The 22,976-nt window shown below is 36.8% G+C and overlaps 1 protein-coding gene across 1 annotated transcript in view; it reads left to right on the top strand.

Moving 5' to 3' along the window:
• The window catches only part of LRP1B (LDL receptor related protein 1B), a 2,049,143-nt gene that overhangs the window by 340,622 nt on the left and 1,685,545 nt on the right, over positions 1-22,976 (top strand). The window contains exon 2 of the mRNA XM_043488135.1: positions 8,406-8,528. Coding sequence (XP_043344070.1) covers positions 8,406-8,528 — 123 coding nt within the window. The remainder of the gene's footprint in view (positions 1-8,405; positions 8,529-22,976) is intronic.

Below are 22,976 nucleotides of genomic sequence, written 5' to 3'. Positions count from 1 at the left end.
AGTTTGTTGTGAAAGTTTCAATTAAAGGAGGTAAAATGTCTTTGGACTCTAGAGCAATTATTGTTGTTGTTCAGTCACTCAGTTGTGGCCCACTCTTTGCAAACCCATAGATTGCAGTGTGCCAGGCCTCCCTGTCCTTTCACTATCTCTTGGAGTTTGCTCAAACTCATACACATTGAGTCAATGATGCCATCCAACCATCTCACCCCCTTCTCCTCCTACCCTTAGTCTCTCCCCGCATCAGGGTCTTTTCCAATAAGTCAGCTATTCACATCAAGTGGCCAAAGTATTGGAGCTTGAGCTTTAGCATCAGTCCTTCCATGGATATTCAGGGTTAATTTCCTTTAGGATTGACTAGTTTGATCTCTTTGCTGTCCAAGGGACTCTCAAGAGTTTTCTCCAGCATAACAGTTCAAAAGCATCAATTCTTCAGTGCTCAGCCTTCTTTATGGTCCAACTCTCACATCTGTACATGACAACTAGAAAAGCCATAGCTTTGACTAGATGGACCTTTGTCAGCAGTACTAGTTTTGTTACATAGGAAAGCCATTCCAATCAAATAAATAAGCACATAAAATAAATACAAAAATTCATACAATGATGTATCTAAGGAAAGTGAATAGAACAGTATGGAGAGCTTAAAGTACATGCTGGATGGTGAAAGGATGGTAGGAAAAAACATTGGAGAAGTCCTTTAAATATCTTATGAAAAATAAATGGAATTCTGATGATATTCTTCACTTACATTTGCATATTTTTATGGAGTAGATAAATATAAAGGAAAAAGAATTATGGTGTTTCCTGATACTTGATAGCTAATTTTACATGAGTTTTATCAAAATTTGAGGTTGAACAGGCAATGTATTATGTAGTTATCTATAAGAATTCTTTTCTGATAATGAATTCATTACCTATTACATGAAAAATATATAACCATATTTTTATTTTGATAATTATGTTTAAGATATAGATATAAGATATAGTACTCCAATATTCTTGCCTGCGAAATCCCATGGACAGAGGAGTGTGGTAGGCTACAGTCCATGGGGTTGCAAAGAGTTGGACACATGGAGCACACACACACACACATACAGATATAATAAGTAAATATTTTTCATGTTAACTAAGTTTGAAAACCTAACTCAGAGCATTTTCCTCATACTTAACTTGTTCAAGAGGCTGTATCTATTTAGAATCAGACTTGCAGTAATTTGGCTGTTGAGTGGATATTATCCCTCCTTTACATTTAACTTCTAATTAGCTACCATAGCTCATCATGTGTATGTCCTTCAAATGTTCCCATATGATGACCTGTCATGCACTCAGTACACAATTTGTTGGTAAGCTAACATTCTGATCAGTAGCGAAGTAGCAAATCAACTTTTAAGGGAAATTTCATGACAGTATTATAATTTAATTATAATAAAATATTCAAGGAATTAGTAGAGACTACACAATTGACCCCTCTTGACAGATATCACTTTTAGTGTTTGACCTGTATGGTTTCTGAGTAGCAATTTCTCATTATCTTAAAATAAGAAAATATAAATTAGCCAGTATATGCCAACTTATGTATATAAAATCTTTTAGTTAAGACCTTCTACATCCAAACTCCAAAAATATTAGTATACATGTTTATTATGATAAGTAGTTAGATGTATTAATATAAGTGTAACAGGATTATTACACTAAGCTTTCTCACGCCAGGATGAATCCAAACTCAGTAAACTCTATAGGCTATGGTTGTCTTAATCTTTTCATGTCTTTTGATTGCAAGAGTCTATTATTATAAAGAATTGCAGTACTAGCTTTGATCTTCTTCCTTATGAATGCAAGCAAAACTGCCTGCACATTCTCATAAGCTTCTTGTTTTAATTACAGTGTATAATATTACATCTCATACAATAGGAAGACATGTAAAATAAGATTAGCTTGGCTATCTCAGAAGTGTAGCATGAAGCATTAAAAAGGATAAATGGAAAATGCACACAGACATAACATATTTAGCTTCTGATTCAAAGAATTCAATCCAGTGTATGTATTTTAAAATAATCACCTTAAAATGCTGGAAATTCATTTATTTGAATCCAATAATCAATGCTTTAAAAACTGACCTTGAAATGGAATATCTAGTAGAAGAATAAATAATAAAATAGGTGGGTTGTAACAAGCTATTCTTAACTGCTGTTTCCTAGAAGGATAATATAAAACTGTCCTTAAAATTGCAACAATGCAAATTCCCTTTAAAGGTTGGAGCTTGCTGAGCAAGCTGGTAATGTAGGCTCATTAGGTAAATTCCCATAAGTATATCTTACTTTAAAAAAAAAATTTGCATCATGATTTTCTATACGTGTCTATGTGTCAATACATCTGGGGCTTCTTGGTGACTCAGACAGTAGAGTCGGCCTGTAATGTGGGAGACTGGGGTTCGATCCCTGGGTCAGGGAGAAGGAAATAGCAACCCACTCCAGTAATCTTGCCTGGAAAATCTACAGTCCATGTGGTCGCAAAGAGTTGGGCACGACTGAGGACTTCACTTTCTACTTTCTTTTCTATCAATACATCTGCATATGTATTGAGGATGAGTGGTTTATATATTTTCCCTAGGGTCTTTCTTATGGCATTTTCCCAAGGAATTATTTGTATCTATGGCTCAATGCAGGTGAACATTTGGACACACATATAAAACAAATCAACTGTCAAATATATAGTTTTCAACTTAATTGGATTCTCATTGCTGTTAGAAAGACATCCTTTCACAGATTTCTAGTTGACTCCCTTTTCATTTTTCTATGCATTCTGAATCTTTACCACTCTTTCCAATTCTACCTTCTTTAAATTCCAAATGTGAATCTTGCTTTTCAGTTTTTTGAGAAGACACAACCATGTAGGAATACCTTAACCTTTTTCCCTACCAGCTAATGCTTTATCTGTCTCATTTTTCTATCCTTTCTTCCTCAGGGCAGATGCTCCCACTGTTGGTTAGGTTTGCATCCCAGTCCTCTGAGTTCTTAGGAGCTGCTGTACTTTCCTGTCATTTTGGAGCCTCCAGTCTCTCTCCCTTCAATGACATGTATCCCTCGACCTTCAAGTTTGCTCCATCTTATTAGAATTTATCCTACTTGTGCTTGGTCATTGGTGAACCCCTTTGTCAATCCATTCTTAAAATTTTCCATGATTTTAATGCATCCCTTTCCCCCTTGTCCTTCTCTTGTATCTCTGGATAAACTTTCTATCTCCATGCCTGACCTGCTCATTTTTTTTTAATATTCTTTTATTATTTACTTGGCTTCCCAGGGTCTTAGCTATGGCATGTGGGCTGCAGTCCATGGAGTCGCAGAGTCGGACAGGATTGAATGACTAAGCACAGCACAGCAGACTCTTAGCTGCCATATGTAGGATCTAGTTCCCTGGTCAGTGATCGAACCTCGCCACCCTATCTTGGGAACTTGGAGTCTTAGCCACTGGATCACTGGGAAGTCCCTGGCCTTCTCTTACTTTGTTGATGTTCTCTTCCTGTCTCTGTCTTTCTCTCTCCCCCCACCTGTCTTTAATTTCATCTAAATCTATTCTTAAACTTTTCAGTGTTTTTGTACAGCTCCAGTTCTTTTCTGTATCTTCAGTTTTGGACTTTCTCTTGAATTTCAGACTTCGAGTTGTCACTGCCTATTGCATATTTATTCTTGGATGTCTCCCAAGCACCTCGTAGTCAGTATTAAAAAAAAAAAAAAAGTTGAAAAGTTATACATTTGGGGTCAGAGATCTGAATTTAAGATCCTGACATCTAATGAGAGGGTGAAAAGACATTCAACTTCAGTTTCCTCATCAAATCATCTTGAAACTCCATTTCACCAACACATTTATCCGCACAGCTATCCCCTTTCACCCACATCATTGCAATAATATCCTAGTTGACCTCACTGCTTCTACCTTCACTTCACTGTACTCTATTTCAACACAGGAGCCAGAGTGATCCTTTAGAAAGGAGGTCACTTAGATTGTGTCTCTCTACTCAGAATATTCCAGTGGTTTCCTATCTTATTTTATTTTTAAACTCAAAGCCTTCATCTGCCACCCTCAACCCCATATTTATTGATTCCCTGACCTCAGTTCTTCTGCTTTTTGATTTTTCTCCAGCGAGTCAGCATTTCTTATTGTTCCTTAAATTTGCTGGATCCCCTCTTGCCACAAGTTCTTTTATCAAATTGATTTTTCTTGGATTCTAGTTGATTCACAGTATTGTGTTAGATCAGGTATACAGCATAGTGAATCAGTTATGCATAAATGTATATCCACTCTTTTATATTATTTTCCCATATAGGTCATTACAGAATACTGAGGAGAGTTCTTTGTGTTATACACTAGGTCTTTATTAGTTATCTATTTTATATATGGTAGTATGCATATGCCAAACTCAATCTCCCAATTTATCCCTCCCACCACACTTTTCCCTGATGGTAACCTAAAGTTTATTTTCTACCTTTGTAACTCTATTTCTGTTTTGTAAATAAGTTTGTTTATACCATTTTTTTTAGATTCCACATGTAAGCAATATCATATATTTGTCTTTCCTGATCTTACTTTCCTCAGTGTAATAATGTGGCTCAATGGTAAAGAATCTGCTTGCCAGTGCAGGAGATGTGGGTACAATCCCTGGGTCAGGAAGGTCTCCTGGGGGGTGAAATGGTAACCCACTCCAGTATTCTTGCCTGGAGAGTCCCATAGACAGAGGAACCTAAAGGGTTACAGTCCATAGGGTTGCAGAATCAGACCTGACTGAGTGATTGAGCATGTATGCAGGCAATATTCCATTGTATACATATTGGAGACAAGAGTGGAAAAAAGGGAAACCCCCTCCCACATTATTGATGGAAATGTAAATTGATGCAGTCACCATGGAGAACAGTAAGGAGGTTCCTTAAAGAAAACTAAAAATAGAGCTACCATATGATCCAACAGTCCACTCCTGGGCGTATATTCAGACAAAATGATAATTCAAGAAAATACATGCACTCCTTTGTTCACAGCAGTACTGGGACATAGAAGCAACCTAATGTCCATTGATGGAGGAATGGATAAAGATGTGCTACCTATATATATAATGAAATATTGCTGCAGGTTCTTAACAAATGGCCTTCTATTCAGATGGATGTCACTCTAATCGTCTATAAGCCTTTACATTCTCTGTGACATATTCTGACTACCTGATTCTATACCAAACTTCTATATCAAGTTCTATATCAATCTTCCCAGTCTCTAACACTAAACCCATTTCTGTTTTACTTTTTTTATCCATAGGGTTTGTCTTCTAATACATTTTACCATTAACTTACTTATTTTTGTTTCTATCCTCTACTGTAACATAAACTCCATGTTGGCAAGGAATTCTGCTTTGTTTTACTTACTATTGTATCCTCAATTCCTAGAACATAGTAGAAGCCCAGTGATATTTGTTGAATAAATAAATAAAATAAGAAATAAAAATGCCAGGGATGGAACTATTTTTTGAGCTACAGAGCATTATAAAATACTAATTACTCATTACTATTATTATTCCACTGTCCCCGTGACCAGGCTCATATGCAAATCTACATTCACATACACAATATCTTTTCTTTGTTTCCCACCTCTATATCCTGTTTTTGTTTTGAGACACCATCTAATCAATTTCTGAGGCTGTTTACCTGGAGGCATATTTGAGCCTCTCAACCATTTAGTCAGCAACTCCTAACTCTTAAATTACATCATTTAGAACAGAGTCTCCATTTTAGTCCCCACTGCTTTACCCCCATCATCTTGAACTTTTTTCTAGACAATTGCAATAGTCTCCTAACAGATGACTCTGCAGTTTATCAAGAATACCCTTTCTTAAGTACTTTTCCATGACCTCAAATTATCTACAGAATGCTTCCTGCAGTACTTAAAGTCCTTCATTACTAAACATGACCTATGTTTTTGAGACATTATTTTTCATCACCCATAAATTGTTCTGTATGGCCCATTTCATTTCTTTATACTTCAAATTCTTATTGATTATTTACTGAGTCTGGCACTATATAATGGCCTTTAGCAAGGCACCATTTTTTCTCCCTTTCTTGATAGCAATTAGAGTTTGGGGGGAATGAGGGATGCTACAACTTAGCATTTCAAAAATCACCAAATGCAGAATAGCTATAGTTATAATGAACAGTCATTCTGATTTTTCTGGTTGAGACCTTGTTTATACTTGTTGCCCCAGGGTAATTATTAATATCTTCCTTCACTCTTAAGATCTCTCCCAGTTTGATAATAAATTATATAGTCTCTGTCTACAAGCAAAAATAATTTGAATTTTATCATGTGCTGTTTTCCTGCATTAACTACATGTACATGACTGCCTAAAAGCAAAGTTTAAGTCCCCTTCCTGGCGTTGGAACATACTTATAAATATCACACATAATGTTTGGTGGAGAAAAACTTAGATCTTATAACCTGAATGTCATTTCAATTTCAATATAAAATATTTGTCTCAAATGCAATTTAGTAATCAGTGCCTTAGCATTTTTTTATTCTTCCTCTTCTCTGGAACGTCCCATATTTATTCTCCATTCAGCTATATCCTGCCTACCTTTAAAATACTTTAGTACATCTCCCCAAATTTTCTTTGTCTCCATCTGTCTCTACTTGTGAGCTCTCCTTTTAGCAGTTATTTTCTACATCATTTATTTGGCACCTTTTTGTACACAGTGTACTTTCTTTTTTTTTTTAATTTCGGTTCTGTTGGTACAAATAGGCTGGTGAATTTTTCAAGACAAAGACTGAGACTTCTATATCTTTGATTCTATAGCACCAGCTCTAAGGCCAAATTTAGAATATACAGAAGCAGCCTATGTAAAAAAAAAAAAACAAAACAAAAATGATAGCAGTGGTAATGAGTGTGGAATTGATAGTGAATTTATTGAAAATGTAATAAGGTAAAATTATATGAACTTTGAGAAAATATCATAGTGTAGAGTAGGAAAAGTTAATTATGGATGTATGTTTTGTGAATGTGTGTGAACTGGAAGTGAAGTGAACTCAGTCTTGTCTGACTCTTTGGGACCCCATGGACTGTAGCCTACCACGCTCCTTTATCCATGGAATTTTCCAGGCAAGAGTACTGGAGTGGGTTGCCATTTCCTTCTCCAGAGGCTCTTCCTGACCGAGGGATTGAACCCATGTCTTCTGCATTGTAGGCAGACACTTTATTGTCTGCCCACCAGGGAAGTCTTCCTATGAACCGTAAAGTATGCTTGTTTTAAGTTACTTTGGGGCTGGAGGAAGAGGCTGAGTGAGAGAAGGGAAAGACATACTATATTTTATCAAACCATTAAGTAGAAAACGTGCCATCGTTTTGCATATTGCTAGTGGGAAAAGGTCAATTAAGCTATGGTGTAATGCTTTCATATCACTTAGAATGTGTATTTGATGTATATCAAAAGACATATTGACTGATGAATTTCTTCTATCTTGACTCATCTATATGTATATATATAAAATAAAGAATAAGTGATGTCAAATGTCTAACACTCTTAACACTCTTTTACACTCAGAGAGATCATCAATTGTAAGAGCATTTTTATATCAGACATATTTTAAAACTCTTTTAAAAAGGAAATATCTTGTTGAATAGACTTATAGGACAATAAGACTATTGCAAAAAGCAGCATCTGATGAATTTACTAGGACTTGATGAAAGGTAACAGATCCTAAATATTCTGAAACAATGGAGGGAAAATAATGGAATTTTGAATACAAACAAATGTAAAAACCTGAATTACAGCAAAGCTTTATGGAATTTTCTATCACTCTCATTGTCCAGCCGCAGAAGCTTTCAGTTGGGAAGTTTCAGTGAAGAAGAGAAGAGAAAATAAGATGATATGGGGGTATCTAATAGATATAGAGGCATGAAGTTCCAGCATCAGGGTGAATGGTTAAGAACTGAATACTAAAAAATGGTATTTACGTACAAGATTTCGCTTTTATTGCTGATTTCTCCTTTTCTTGGGCCAGAGTAGGAAACTAGAAGATTCTGCTTAAGAACTTCTGCTTTGGATCAACATCTTCTATTAACCTGCTTGCTGGAATATATATATGCTTTAACTGACCATGAGAAAGATTGTAGCCCCCAAAACAAACAGAATTCTTAACTATTTTTAGGATAGGTTGTGTGAGACTACAAAAACGTTCAGTCTTTTGAAACTGAGTGCTTGAGCTGAGTGGATAAAATTAAGAAAAATAATTGGTCTAGCTTTGTTGCTGAACAGAAAATGTGGATCCCATTCATGTACCTTTTATGCATTGCTTTCTCACATTTCATCTTTGTACTGCTCTTGTGTTCATGTTCAGATCATTCATATTTTATTTTGAAACACTTTCATTTTCAGATCAGCAGTCCTGTGATCCTGGTGAATTTCTTTGCCACGATCACGTGACTTGTGTCTCCCAGAGCTGGCTGTGTGATGGAGACCCTGACTGCCCTGATGATTCAGACGAATCTTTAGATACCTGTGAGTAGAAAGGTTCTCTTGCCATTCAGATTTACCTTACATGTGAAACTAAATGTCAGTTGTTTTCATGGATGACTGCTATTTCACCTTATTCTTTTTTATTTTCCAAATAGCCTGAAAACTTAAAAAAAAAAACTTTTGTTTGTATTTCCTTTAAAATGACTATGTGAATGAGAGCATTAAATGTGGTTTTGTGTGAATTAACTCATGAAGGGAAGAAAATGCAAGGTTAATTCTTTCAATGTGATTGTATTACTCCTAGAAAAATTATACTTGAAGAAAAAAAAAATCCATTAAAACACAGCACTAAAAGGGAATAAAATCCTCTCCAGTAATTTATCTCACACATTTTGAGGCAGAGGAACACATACAAAGAATAATGAACTAATCAAGCTTTAACTCCCATATTATTTCTATTAGTGTTTAGAGAGCTACACAAATTATTGAACATATTTTCCTTTGAACTTGAAAGATAAAAACTACATTTGTCCATTCATGCAGTGAAGATCTTTGATTTTATAATATCAAATTCAGAACAATTAATACACGAGTCTTAATTCTAATTGTACCGCTGCATGTAACTCGGAGTCCATTAAGGGTTGTGTCATGTGAAAAATGCCATTAAATCAAAATTGTAAGTAATAACAGGACTCACAGCTAAATCTTCTGCACTTTCTTTTGAATACCCTTTATCATGAGGAGTATGGAGAGTCTCCTAGATTTTCACATTGATAAATCTGGCATTACTAGTATCAGTCTTTACTACCCAGGCAAACAGGCATATCAGCTTATCAGTATCATTCTCAAAGCAACTACATAGTTCTGTGAAGTCAACATGGAAAAAAAAAAAAAACTCCTTCATTGTTATTGCTTGATATTACAGAGATAACAATTATGGTTACCATTCTCAACTATTATCTACTTGTTTATAAGTCCTTTAGATGGAAACAATATTTTGATGAAAGCAGAAACAATGCTTACTCACCATTTCCATGTCTCCTGGTGCTTTTAAAGTTTCTCAACATATGAGTTCTTGAATATCTACATTAATTGCCTTTTTTCAATTTGGATAGATCAGTTTTTTGGTAGGAAGGAGCTGCAGTTTACTGTATTTCTAATTTTATATCAATTTCATCAGTTTAATTCTGAAAACTTTTTCTTGACTCCTATAGCATAGATAATGCTCCATGCATGATAAAAGGAAAAAGTATAATAATAATAAGAAATAATAATAAGAAAATAAGAAATAAGAAAATAATGGATAAGAAATAAGAAAATAGTGGATAAATAAAATGTGGTAACTCCATAGTAAGATAGTATTTAACAATAAAAATTTGAAATACTTATTATACATGCTACCTGGATAAATCTTGAAAACATTATGTGAAGAAAAACAAGCCAGTCACAAAAGATCACACATGATGTGATTCCATTCACGTAAAATATCCCAATAGGCAAATCAATAGAGACAGAAAGTAGCTAAGTCTCCAGTGGCCAGTGGGTTGGTGGGGATCGAGGAGTGTCTTCTAATGAGTTGGAGTCTCTTTGGAGGTGATGAAAATGTTCTAAAATTAGATTGCAGTGATAGTTGCGCAACTCTTGTTAATATATTTAAATACATTGAACTGTGTGTATTAAATGGGTGAATTGTATGGTATGTGAATTATACCTTAACAAAGTTTTTTAAAATGGAAAATGAGAAAAATCTCAAAATCATGCATATGAATGTGGATGGTATAATTATGTGAAAGACAACAATAACAAAATACTCTGCCCATGAACAATATAAATAATTGGACTGTATTTCTTCTATATAAGAAGTGGGACCTAACTCTGTTTCAGTTTTAGGCTTCCCTTATTGAAGTGCTATAGAGGAGTTCTCTCCTCATTAGACGCAAGGAAAAATTGTCATGGCATAATCAGACTAAAAAGTTAAATTATTGAGTTTTGGAGGCTTGCATTTTTACCCGGATCGTATCACTCAATTCCTGATGAGAAACGTGACAGAGACATGAGATGGTTTGGTGGAATCCATATGGAGGAAGGCGGGTTGAAGGAGAAATGCCCTGAGACTTATACCTGTCACCGTGTAAAAACGATTGAGATGAAAAGACTCCATAGCCTCTCCTTCCATCCTGCTGAAGAAAAGACAATAATGATGTTCCCCCTTGTATTCAAGAGAGAGCTCAGGAGGAGAATCAGGCTGGAGAGGATTTGTGGTACAGAGAAGGTGCAAGACCTTGGTGGTCAAAGCTCAAACCCAGAGCAAAAGAGACTTCAAAGTGAATGCTAAAGTAGGTGGATGACAAATATTCCACTCCTCCTTCCACGCCAGCTCTTTGCCTCTAGGAACATGATCAATAGCCAGCAGGGCCACACTAGTGGACTAGACTTATGTTTGTCAGCTGGCATCTGCCCTGATTGATTATCTGTTCTGTGTATCAGTGAGTACAGACACTGAGTATGTGTCTCCACCACAATGTTTGGAAATATTTTGAATACCAATCTCGCCCAGAAGGTAAACACCACTTGTGTTTGGGGGAAAAAGGTAGGTCCTTCAATTCACAGAGATGAGGGGCTTTGGCCAGACTAAAGCCTCAAATTAGAAATTACATGTGGTTTCACTGAAAATAGAGAGAGACTTTCTTCTTCCTTAGCTTTTAAAATGAAATCCATGCCTGCTCAAGATATTTTTGCAATTTTAGGTATATAGTTGTTTTCCACAATGAAATTTTGTGTTTGACTTTAAATGTTTTCTCATTTTGGCCATTCTTACTGTACTCTCAGATATCAAAATTGCTGAATATTCTCAAGAGCAACACTACAAAAAAGTTCTTATACCAATGTAGTTACATAACAAAGAGAGAAAAATACTTTTTTAAAAACCTGGGTGTTTCATCTGAGTAACATATTTGGATCTACATTTAATTAGCCTGTCTCAGATAAGTGGTTTCAGTCAGTACCAAATGAAATCTGGACAAACACTGAGAAAAGGCTTTATGAAAAATATCAGACTTTTTCAGATTTAAATTTCTCAATCCAGATGTTCACAATTACCATTTTCCCTAATCATAGTGCTTTGTAATGTGTTGTTTTATAACATTCGTATGTAGTCATCACTGATCTACATAAAATAATTGCATAATTTTATAATTATATGACTGTATATACATTCAGTGTGAAAGATAAATACTAGAAATCAAACCTTGAAGATTGATTCTTAGGAAGGGTAATTTTGTGCTCAGTGTCTGAACAAAAGTATGTTATCTTTGATTTGAAGACAAAGTATGTTGTATCTACAAAATACTAGGTGAAAATCATTGATGCAATGCCTTATTTTTCCTAAATCCATTTACCCTTTAAAATGATAAGACCAATATAGCATAGAATTTATTATGACATTGTGAAAGCTCTGCTATGACAAAATTCTAACAGCGAAAAAAATGGATGCTATGGAGGAAGAGGAAAAGCTTGTCTTGTGAGAGGTTGATGACCAAAATGCTTTAGAAGGTATACATGCATAAAGAAAATACAAAATGAAAATCAAGTGAAATTGAGATATTTGGGGATCTGCAAGGCTAACAGGCACATAATTTCTTCCTCTTCCGTGTTTGTGTAGGCCCAGGTTGTAAGGGTATTTTCTACTATTCATGAGGCAGAAGTAAGCTTTCACTAACAGCTATATAAGGCCAAAGAAACCCCTCTTGAATGGGGTTGATTTACCAATAAGCTGATTGCATGTTGGGATGAGTTTTTTAAATATTAAATTAGAGAAATTTAATAATTTATATCCTTACCATTGACTATGAGAAATAGTTCTTTAGCCTTATATTAGAAATGAAAGCCTTTTTTCTTTACATTATTTGAAGTAATTTGTCAAGTATCTAAACGACTAACCATCTTTCAGGCCCTATGAAGCTGTGAGAATTGAAAATCAGGAAAATCATCATCTTTCTCCTTAGGGCTTTCAATCCTGTTGTTAGTCTAGCATTTTGTATGATGAGAATTAAAGTGAATAGTGGAAATGTTATTTGTGGAATGAAAGCTTGGTACCACCTGTGACAGCGAAGTCTTCCTGAAAAGCGCTTTTATTCCGAGGCATTCAATATGCAATTCCTTGTAGGATTTTCTGTTGAATGCTTAATGATACTTACTTTTCAACAGTGTCAGCAGATGTATGCTCTTTTCTGGAAATCTGATGTTTATATACTTAAGACTAGATTCTTCCTTTTAAGTCAGGAGGGTATTTGTTCTGATCTTTGTCCTTCTTCTTTATCATCCTCCACTAACTTCCTTCAGAAAATCATTTAGAGTCATTCTACCATAGAACATGATGTGGACTTAGTGACTCATTGACCAACCAGGGAGTGTAAAAATGGCATTATGGGAGGCTAAGATTTGCAAACTGGTTAGTTGTGATATTTTTCATATTGACTCTACTCTGTCCTGTCCTTCTGCAGGGACCAGTAGACTTTTTTCTGTAAAGGATCACATAGAAAATACTTTAGGTTTTACTGAGCTTATGTGATCTCAGTTGTGTATTCTTCTTTGTCTTCATTTGTTTGTAAAATAATTAAAATGGAAAAACAAACATACAAATAAACATTCTCAGTTTACACTCCATACAAAAATAGACCACAGGTTGCATTTATCTTATAGATTGTCTTTTGCCAAATTCTACTGCAGTGCCATAGCTAAACCATATCCACTGTACTCTTGTGAAGGTAGGTCTCTGTCTAGATCCTGCAACCATAGGAGCGGTGTAACTGCACACAGTCGGGGAACATAGCATAGAGCTTTTGAGTACCCACTACATATGGTACCAAACTCAGGCAAGATGGTATTCTCTGCAAGAGCTGGGTTTTCTTCTATTTTTGCATATCTCCTTATGTGTTAGGATTTCACTTGAGCACAGGGAACAGAAGAAAGAGCTCAGACAAAAGAGAGTTTACTTTTAGAAACTCATAGAAAGAAAAAAAGTGCCAAATTGGACAATCCAGGATTGATATGGCTGCTCCAGAATGACCCCAGGCTTCCTGTGCCATTCTTAGCATGGAGCTGTCAGTCTTTTAGCCACAGTAGGGCTTTTCCACCTTCCCTAGTAAATAATTCCATTTCGGCCAGAGAGAGAGGAAAGAAAAAAGGGCAACAGCAAGTGCCAGCTGAGTCTATCTGTTTGTCAGGAGGATGATAACTTTTATGGGAAGCAAACTCAGTAGGTTTCTGCTTAGATCTTGTTTGCCAGAACTGATCACCTAAGGCATGAGGTACCGTGTGTTTCCACAGGGTTTCCCAAAATAAAATATATGGTCCTGCTAGTAAAGAATAACAGGAGACTAGATATTGGCCAGGCAGAGGACCCAAGCAACCTAAGCCATAATGCTCTCTTCACTCTCTTTTCCTCTCTTCATCTGTTGCAGGGGTGGGGGCAGTCAGAAGGCATGGTCTGAATCTCAGCTGCTTGACACCAAAGCCAGTTCCTCCAAATGAACATCTTTGCTCTTGTGCAACAAAATACTCATCCCAGGTCTCTATTACCTTATCTGTACAACGGACATGATAGTACCCACCCCACAGTAAAGTGCTTAAAATACTGTCTTTTCATAAGATCTCCTCTCCACTCAACACCCCTCCCCCATATTCTATCTGTCCAGAGCTCTGACCAAGCGCCTTACCCTGAGGGTCTTTTGATAGAGCACCCTAATTGCCGCCTCTCCCTTTCTTACTGAAAATCAGTTTTATTTTGTAAGGTTGTGGCTAGGAGTAGGAGTAATTTACCATATACACTAATTCAAGTAAAGTTGCTAACAGTTTTTAGTACTTAGACATATCACACTCAAAATTAAGACAAACAGATATAGAGATTATTGGGGGACAGATGACTTTTCCTAGGAACTCTTCCAACACATCATGTTGCAGAACTGATTAAAGTTAAGATATACAGCTAAAAAAACAGTTTAGTTCATAATATTGTTTAACTAACATGGCAGTCCTAAATGTGGATGTTTTCTCATTTTAAGAGATGAGGAAATTGAGTTTACAGTCTTTCTCTGCCTTCTACTTTGACTGTTATTGGTGAAAGCAGAGTTTGCATTTCTTTCAACTCATCCTTGTTTTTATATACACTCAGGTAAGGAAGAATCCAGCTCCTAATAGGAACCCTTAGGCGACCTAATTTAAAAATATAGTGTCATTTGAAAAGCAGACACTATTCCAGCAGAATTTTCTCACTCTGACTTTGGAGATGACCAGTTCTGACTGAAAAATGAAGTAAACACACCATGTCTCCTGTGTAATAGGAATAGAAGCATTTGTGAAAAATGAAAATGGCTCTAAGTTATTAGGGTTAGATGTGTCTCTGCTTGAACTGACCATTGCTTTGATTGTATTTCCATTGTTGTGGAGTTTGAGCTTTATTTGGATGGGAGGATATTAATGAACTTCTTATATTCATAGGCTGACCTTTCCCCTAGGATGAAAGGTAGAAATCCTTTTATAGTTTCCTTCTATCTTTCTTTAACAGAGGTCAGGGAAATAAAATAAAATTCAGGTGGGAGGATATTAGCAAACAGATACTGCCTTTTAAAAATAAATAGCAGAACAGGGCACTGAAAGGAGACTCTAGGAACAATAAAATGAATGGAAGTATGGTCCTTGTTTCTGAGTAATAGTGATTTAGAGGTCATTTTGGAATGAGCTAATATATGAGAGCTACAAAGCTAAGCTTTTCGTTAGGTAGAGAAGCTGAAATGATCTTGCAGATTAAAGGGAGCGCATATGAGGCCCATGAGAGCAGTTTATGTCTCTTTCAATTCTTTTTGTTTTGCTCTTCATTTTATTCTGAGGCTTCCCTCTTTTGCAATGAAGAGGCCAGAAACATTGACCCTCCTTTAATAATAAAGAGACCTCCACTTAAGAGTTGCTATGAAGGGGAGACCGGAAGGTGAGGAACCGTATAATTGTGAATTGAAAGGGCCTGTCTAAGGTTGGTTCATTTCCCCAGCACAGTGGGGATGGGATGGAGGGGTGACATTTCTCTTCATCCCGCCCCGCGATGCGCTAACAGATCTCTGAAAGTCTGCCTCTGCCATTTTAAGCAAGTTTGATTGGAGGCAGAGGTGATAAACTGCGTGCACTACAATTCACAGAGGTGGAGCAAAAACAGCACTACAGAAGGCCTCGCTCTTCTTCAAGAAGTCACTGCTTTCTCGCTTTGATTCAAGTTCACAGGTCATAGGATAAAAAGGGACTCATGTCCCTCAGCCTGGACTGGAAACTATAAGGAATGAGAACTTTGAAATGATGTAAAATAAAGGGGATAAAGTAAAATTATTGAATTCTAGCGACAACTCTGATAAAATCTCCATGGCTTAAGGGATGAGGTACAGTAAACAAATGGTCTTGCAAGGCTCTCTAGGGACCAGGCTTAAGGCTGAGCAAGGAGCCTTCTCAGAAATGATACAATCCATCATTTATCCACAACTAATCTAGCAGTTGGGGTTGGGGATGAAGGCTTCTTACCTTTCATGGGTGAATAAATTTCTTCCCAGAGGATGTTTTATTCTTTATAGTCAGTGTATAAAATTTTATTTGACTTTCACTTAGAGGCACTTTTGAAATGACGTATTTTGCTAAATGAAGCACTGAAGGATGTTTTGTTCTAAGAACTTATTTAATGGCGGTGGCTTTTTTCTCTCTCCCTTCCCCCATATTTTCCATTATCCTTCCCTGAAAGCAGGTTATAAAACCCTACTATAATATGCCTATGGAATTCTTAGGGCAAACGTATCATCCTTCTACTAATTGCTGTATTGGCCCTTTTCAGGATCAGGCAGAATAATTGATTTGGGGTTGACTATTTTAAATTAAAATTTCTGTAACATTAGCTTTTTTGATTTGGTGGGTAGGAGAAATTGCTCACAAAGAGTAAGGTTCATGAGAAGATGAGTTAAAGACAGGGCTTAGGTGGCAGTATACAGATTCAGTAAAGGTAGCTTATAGCAATCTACTCATCTTGAATGGTTTATTTGTCTTTTCTTTCCTTTTTTTTATAACTTTTCTGAAAAATCATAGAGGGAAGAGTGTGATTAAATTTTACTTTGCTCGATCAAGGATCAGATAAGAAAGGGGAGAATCTTTCAGCTTGCACAGATCTTTCTGATACTAAACACCAAGATAGAAAACAAACAAGTAAATGCTTCTCAACAACTTTGATGGTGTTAATAAAAGATAAGTAATTATTAATTAAAAAATTCTTGTCTTGGACTGTAGCATATAGCTTTAAGACTAATAATTTATATCTTACACAATTAGGAATTATAGAAAGGACTCTTACTTGTATAGCACTTTGATAATTTAAGGACATGTACGTTAGAATCATTAATCTTTTGGCCTTGTAGGTATTTTTTGAGAGAAACAATCAGGTATTGGGGTCATTAAAAATAATAACTCAAAAATAATAATAATAATAATAACTCTAAAGCACAAACTGACTTCTCTGGTGGCTCAGACGGTAAAGCGTCTGCCTACCATGCGGGAGACCTGGGTTCATTTCCTGGGTCGGAAAGATCTCCTGGAAAAGGAAATGGCAACCCACTCCAGTACTCTTGCCTGGAAAATCCCATGGACAGAGGAGCCTGGTACCCTACAGTTCTTGGGGTCGCAAAGAGTCGGACACGACTGAGTGACTTCACTTCAAAGCACAAACCAGTTGCTTGGTCAAGAGTCTCATAACTGTTGGGTAAAGGGCAAAAATTGGAATTCAGAAATTGCATTTCCTAATAATAGAAGTTACAGCTTCAGCTTTGGGATGAATTGCACCACCTCAATATTCATGTGTCAAAGTCCTAAAACTACACAATCTCAGAATGTAACTGTACTTGTACCCTATGGACCATAACCCTCCAGGCTCCTCTGTCCACGGAATTTCCCAGGCAAGAATGCTGGAGTGGGTTGTCACTTCCTTCTCCAGGAGATCTTCCCAACCCAGGGATTGAACTGGCATCTCTTGTCCCCTGCATTGGCAGGCAGATTCTTTACCACTAGCGCCACGTAGAAAGCCTATTAGAGTGGGTCCTAATACCATCTGTCTAGTGTCCTTATAAGAAGGGGGGATTTAGAAAGATTGAGGGCAGGAGGAGACGGGGACAACGGAGGATGAGATGGTTGGATGGCATCACTGACTCAGTGGACATGAGTTTGTGTAAACTCCAGGAGTTGGTGATGGACACAGAGGCCTGGCATGCTGTGGTTCATGGGGTCACAAAGAGTTAGACATGACTGAGTGACTGAACTGAACTGAACTGAGGGACACCAGGGAATCTTGTGCACAGAGAGAAGGCATATGAAAAGACAGTCAGAGTGGAGCGGGGATCTACCCTCCAAGGAAGCCTTGAGGGAAACTAACCCACCAACACTTTGATCTTGGATTTTTAGCCTCAGCACTGAGAGGAAATAAATGTATACTGTTTAAGCCACTTAGTCTATGATATTGTGTTATGGAGGACCTAGCATATTTATATAGCATCCAACTATATATCTATTAAAATTCCATACTTTTTTATATTAATATGTCCTTGTTTTTAATATTAATATAAAGAAGAATGCAGCAATTTAGCCTCTCCACTCCCCCAACCACCACCACTTTCCTTGAAGATATTGTATTAACCAAAATTTTGTTTGGGTTTTCCATATTATGAAAAAATGGAATGAGTTTTTGGCCAACCCACATACACTGAAACTAACTACCAGAGTACTGAAGTTATAGGCTTTATTTAGAATTATGAAATTAAATTACCAGTTTCTGATGGAATAAATGGCCTATGTAGTGGTTCTAATCCTCTGTGCTGTGCTGTGTTTAGTTGCTCAGTTATATCTGACTCTTAACCCTCTAAGAACACCTAATTAGAGTAATGTCATATGAATCTTACACAAATGAAAAGAAGCTTTTTCAATTAAAAAGCAAATAGTTAATTACTACAGATTAAAAAAAAAATTGTGGATGATGGGTTGCTCCAAAATTAAAAAAAACAAAACTTTGCATAACAGTTCCTCCTGGTGATTTGGGATACTCATTTAGTGGTGTAGTTGATAGCCATGTTCGCAATACTACCTACTTGCAACATAAAATACAAACTTAGATTAATAATATAATTATCATTATTTTCTGAGGGAAACAGACATGCATAACTGGTATATATATACATATAGTGTGTGCTAGTAATATATATTGGGTTGCTATAATCTATCTTGCATGCATGCTAAAGTCACTTCAGTCATGTCTGATTCTTTGCAACCCCAAGGACTATAGCCCGCCAGGCTATTCTCCAGGCAAGAATACTGGGGTGAGTTGCCATGCCCTCCTCCAGGGGATCTTCCTGAACCAGGGATCGAGCCCATGTCTCTTATGTCTCCTGCTTCAGCAGATGGGTTCTTAACCCCTAGTGCCACCTGGAAAACCCTTAATCTATCTTGCTCTGCTGTGCTTATTTGCTCAGTCGTGTCCAAGTCTTTGCAACTCCATGGACTGTAGTCCACCAGGCTCCTCTGTCCATGAGGATTCTTGTCATAATTGTTGATTCTGAATTGATCATGGATTAGGCAATAAAATAGATACAATTTGATAGTTATAAATAATGCCTCTTTCTTCCACATGGACCTTTGGGGAATTTTGTTACATTTTGCTTCCAAATTTACACGTATTCAACAATTCAATTTTTAAAATAAATGGTGTGGTATGTATTTTCACTTAAAGAGTAAAGAGAATTTTGTGACCAAACTTGAATTATCATAATATATAAGTACATTTTCTTTAAGAAAATTAGAATGTAATCAGTCAGCAGTTATTTACTGAGGAATTACTGTGTTCAAGGTGCTTACTAAGCATGGCCCTGCAACCATTTTCCCATGCCCTACTTACCATATGCCAGGACTTTCACCCATACAAATTTAGTCTTTTATTCTGATAAAATGACACTAAATCTATTTTAAATAATATGTTTATGAGAAAGATGAGGATGACAGTTACTGACACAAAATGGATGATTAATGTGGACCAGGTGTTGAACTATGATCCTTATGTGGACTATATCCTTTGATCTTGACAACAGCCTGAGTGGGACCTCAGCACAGCTGCTCAGATTGTGCATAAGGATGACATAAATAATGCAGACAGCATGGGTTTATATATTGTCCTACAAATGGAAATAAGTGATCTTTGAAAGGGAGCAATATTTTCTAGTTTGCATGAAGGCATTCCATGAGCTAATGTTGACCTCCTTATGATACTAATCATAGTCATCAGCTTTTAAGATAATAAAAATAAAGCATTAGGGGGAATTCCCTGGTAGTCCTGTGATTAGGACCCTGTACTTTCAATTTGAGGGCCCAAGTTTCAATCCCTGGTCAGAGAACTAACATCCCACATCTTGTGTAGCATGGAGGAAAAAGAAAGAAAAAAGAAAGCATGAAGGAAGTTACTTGCTAGAGGTGTTAAAGCAATTAAGTGACAGGGTTTACAGTTGAACACTACCATGTTATATAGTCTCCTAGATGAGGTAATGAAGTTGAGACATTAGTTTCCACTAATATTTCCCCTTAGTTGAGGTTCAGACCATCATATGTGTTTATCTCATGTAATATTTAAGTTGGCATCCTATACCTATTCTAAAGTTCAGCTGGTAAAGAATCCACCCAATGCAGGAAACTGTGGTTTGATTCCTGGGTAGAAAAGATCCCCTGGAGAAGGGATAGGCTATCCATTCCAGTATTCTTGGGCTTTCTTGGTGGCTCAGCTGGTAAAGAGTCTGCCTGCAATGTGGAAGACCTTGGGTTTGATCCCTGAGTTGGGAAGATCCTCTGGAGGAGGGCATGGCAACCCACTTCAGTATTCTTGCCTGGAGAATCCTCATGAACAGAGGAACATGGCGGGCTACAGGTCCTGGGGTTGCAGAGTCAGACATGACTGAGGAACTAAGAACTGCACAGAACATACTCCATACATACATGGAGTCATGTCTGACTCTTTGCATCTCCATGGACTGCAGCACGCCAGGCTTCCCTGTCCATCACCAGCTCCCAGACACTTCCCAAACTCATGTCCATCGCTTAGGTGATGCCATCCAACCATCTCATCCTCTGTCATCCTCTTCTCCAGCTTTCAATCTTTCCCAGCATCAGGATTCTTTCCCAGCTGAACCACAAGGGAAGCCCCTATGAACTTTATATACAACAAAGTTTATTTGAGTAACTACTGTGTGATAGGTCCTGTGATAAAATGGGAATGATAAAATAAATGATATAATGAAGGATAGCATAATGACTGAGAGAGAATTTTAATTGTCTTTCTCCAACTGGAAAAAATATATTTAAATATGTGTATGTGCTACTGTATTAATCATGTAAAAGGTATATGGGTTAACATTTATATATGCATGTATATGAACTTTATATGTGTGCATATACACAGATTGAGTCAGGAAAAAATAGCTAGTATTCTCTTCACCATTTTCCCTCACACACACACAAACAAACACACGTTCACTCTTATTTAAAAACACGTTGTTGAGCACAATTGAATAGATAATGAAATGATCAGTTTTCTATTACTGTATAGGTAATTGCCACAGATTTAGCGTGTTAACACCCCGTTTCTTATCTCACAGTTTTGTAGATCAGAAGTCTGATTAGGATCAATTGAGTCCTCTGCTTAAATTTTCACAAAGCAGGCATCAAGATATTCCTAAGGCTGGGCTATTATCTAAAGGGTCTGGAAGAACCTACTTCTATGCTCATTTAAGTTGTTGGCTTAATTTAGTTTCTTGTGGTTGTAGGACTGGGGCTAGAATTTTTAAGAAATTCTATATTGGTGTATAGTTGATTTATAATGTTGTGTTATTTTCTGGTGTACAGTAAGGAGAGTCGGTTATACATATACATAAATCTATTCACTCCATATTTATTTCTCACTTCAGTCACTGCAGAATGTTGAGTACAGTTCCTTGTGCTATACAGTAGATCCTTGTTGATAATCTAGTTTATATATAGTGGTATGTATATGGAGTTTGGGATTAACATGGGCCACAATTTCTTGGTGGCCTTCAGCCTCAACTCTTAACAACTAAGAACCACCCACATTTCTTGGCAGGGGACTCTGTCCATTTTCAAAGCCAGCAAGAGCGTGTTGAAGCTTCCTCATGAGTCATGTTCCCTCTCCCTGACATCCTCCTCGACAAATTGCCTGTGATTAGATTAAGAACATTTGGGTAATTTCCTTTTGCCATATAATGCAATATAACCCTGGAGTGATAGCATGTAATGTTCACAGGTTCTACCTGCATTCAAAAGAGAAAGGGCTATACAAGGATGAAGGCCAAAGGGATTCATTCTGAGAATCTTGAGTAGCACTGTGTATTAGTGAATTAGAGCTACCTAAAAAAATAAAATAAACTTTTGGTTTAAATTTAAGAAATACTAATAAATATCCTCGCAGTTCTGGAGGCTACAAGTCCAAGTTCAAGGTGTCAACAGGCTTGGTTTCAGTCTGAATCCTCTCTTTTGGCTTGCAGATGGCCATTTACTGGTGTTTCTACAAGGTCTTCCACCTGTGTGTGTCTGGGTCCTGGTCTCTTCTATCAGGACCCCAGTCACATTGGATTCACCGACTTCCCAGGTGGCTCAGTGATAAAGAATCTACCTGCCAATGCAGGAGACACAGGAGACACGGGTTGGATCCCTGGGTTGGGAAGATTCCCTGGAGGAGGAATGGTAACCCACTCCAGTATTCTTGCCTGGAGAATCCCATGGACAGAGGAGCCTGGCGGGCTACAGTCCATGGGGTCACAAAGAGTCAGACACAGCTGAGCAGACCTGATTATTAAATTCACCCTGTGAAAAATTTTACCCTAATTACATCTTAAAAGACCTGTCTCCAATCTCATGTTCTGAGGTACTGGGGGGTAAGGACTTCAACATATAAATTTGGGGAAGATGCAATTCAGCTGATAACACATGAGATGAGTTTGCTTTTCTTTTTTGATTATAGCTCATTTAATGAATGTAAATTGTTATTTGTTTAAAAAGTTGAATTCCCTTCCTCCCTTCAATTTTTATCATAAAAAAATTTCACTCAAACAGAAATTTTGAAAGAATAGTATAGTAAATACCTATATACCCTGAATTTATCAACCCTTAAACTTTTGTGACATTTGGTTTATCTTTTTTCTCTCTTTCTGAATTATGTATGTGTTTAGAATGTTTGTACACACATATACATATATATGTTCACATATAGTTTTTGCTGATTCATTTAAACAAGTTGCAGACTTGATATTTTATCCCAATATTATTCTAAGAGTAAGACTTGCTTGTACATAAGTATAATACCATCATTACATCCATGAAACTTGATTGTGCTATAACATCCAATCCATATTTAAGTTTCTCCAACTG

This window comes from Cervus canadensis, chromosome 15 (genome assembly GCF_019320065.1).
Source record: "Cervus canadensis isolate Bull #8, Minnesota chromosome 15, ASM1932006v1, whole genome shotgun sequence".
NCBI lineage: Eukaryota > Metazoa > Chordata > Mammalia > Artiodactyla > Cervidae > Cervus > Cervus canadensis.
This window is presented reverse-complemented; position numbering and strand designations above follow the sequence as displayed.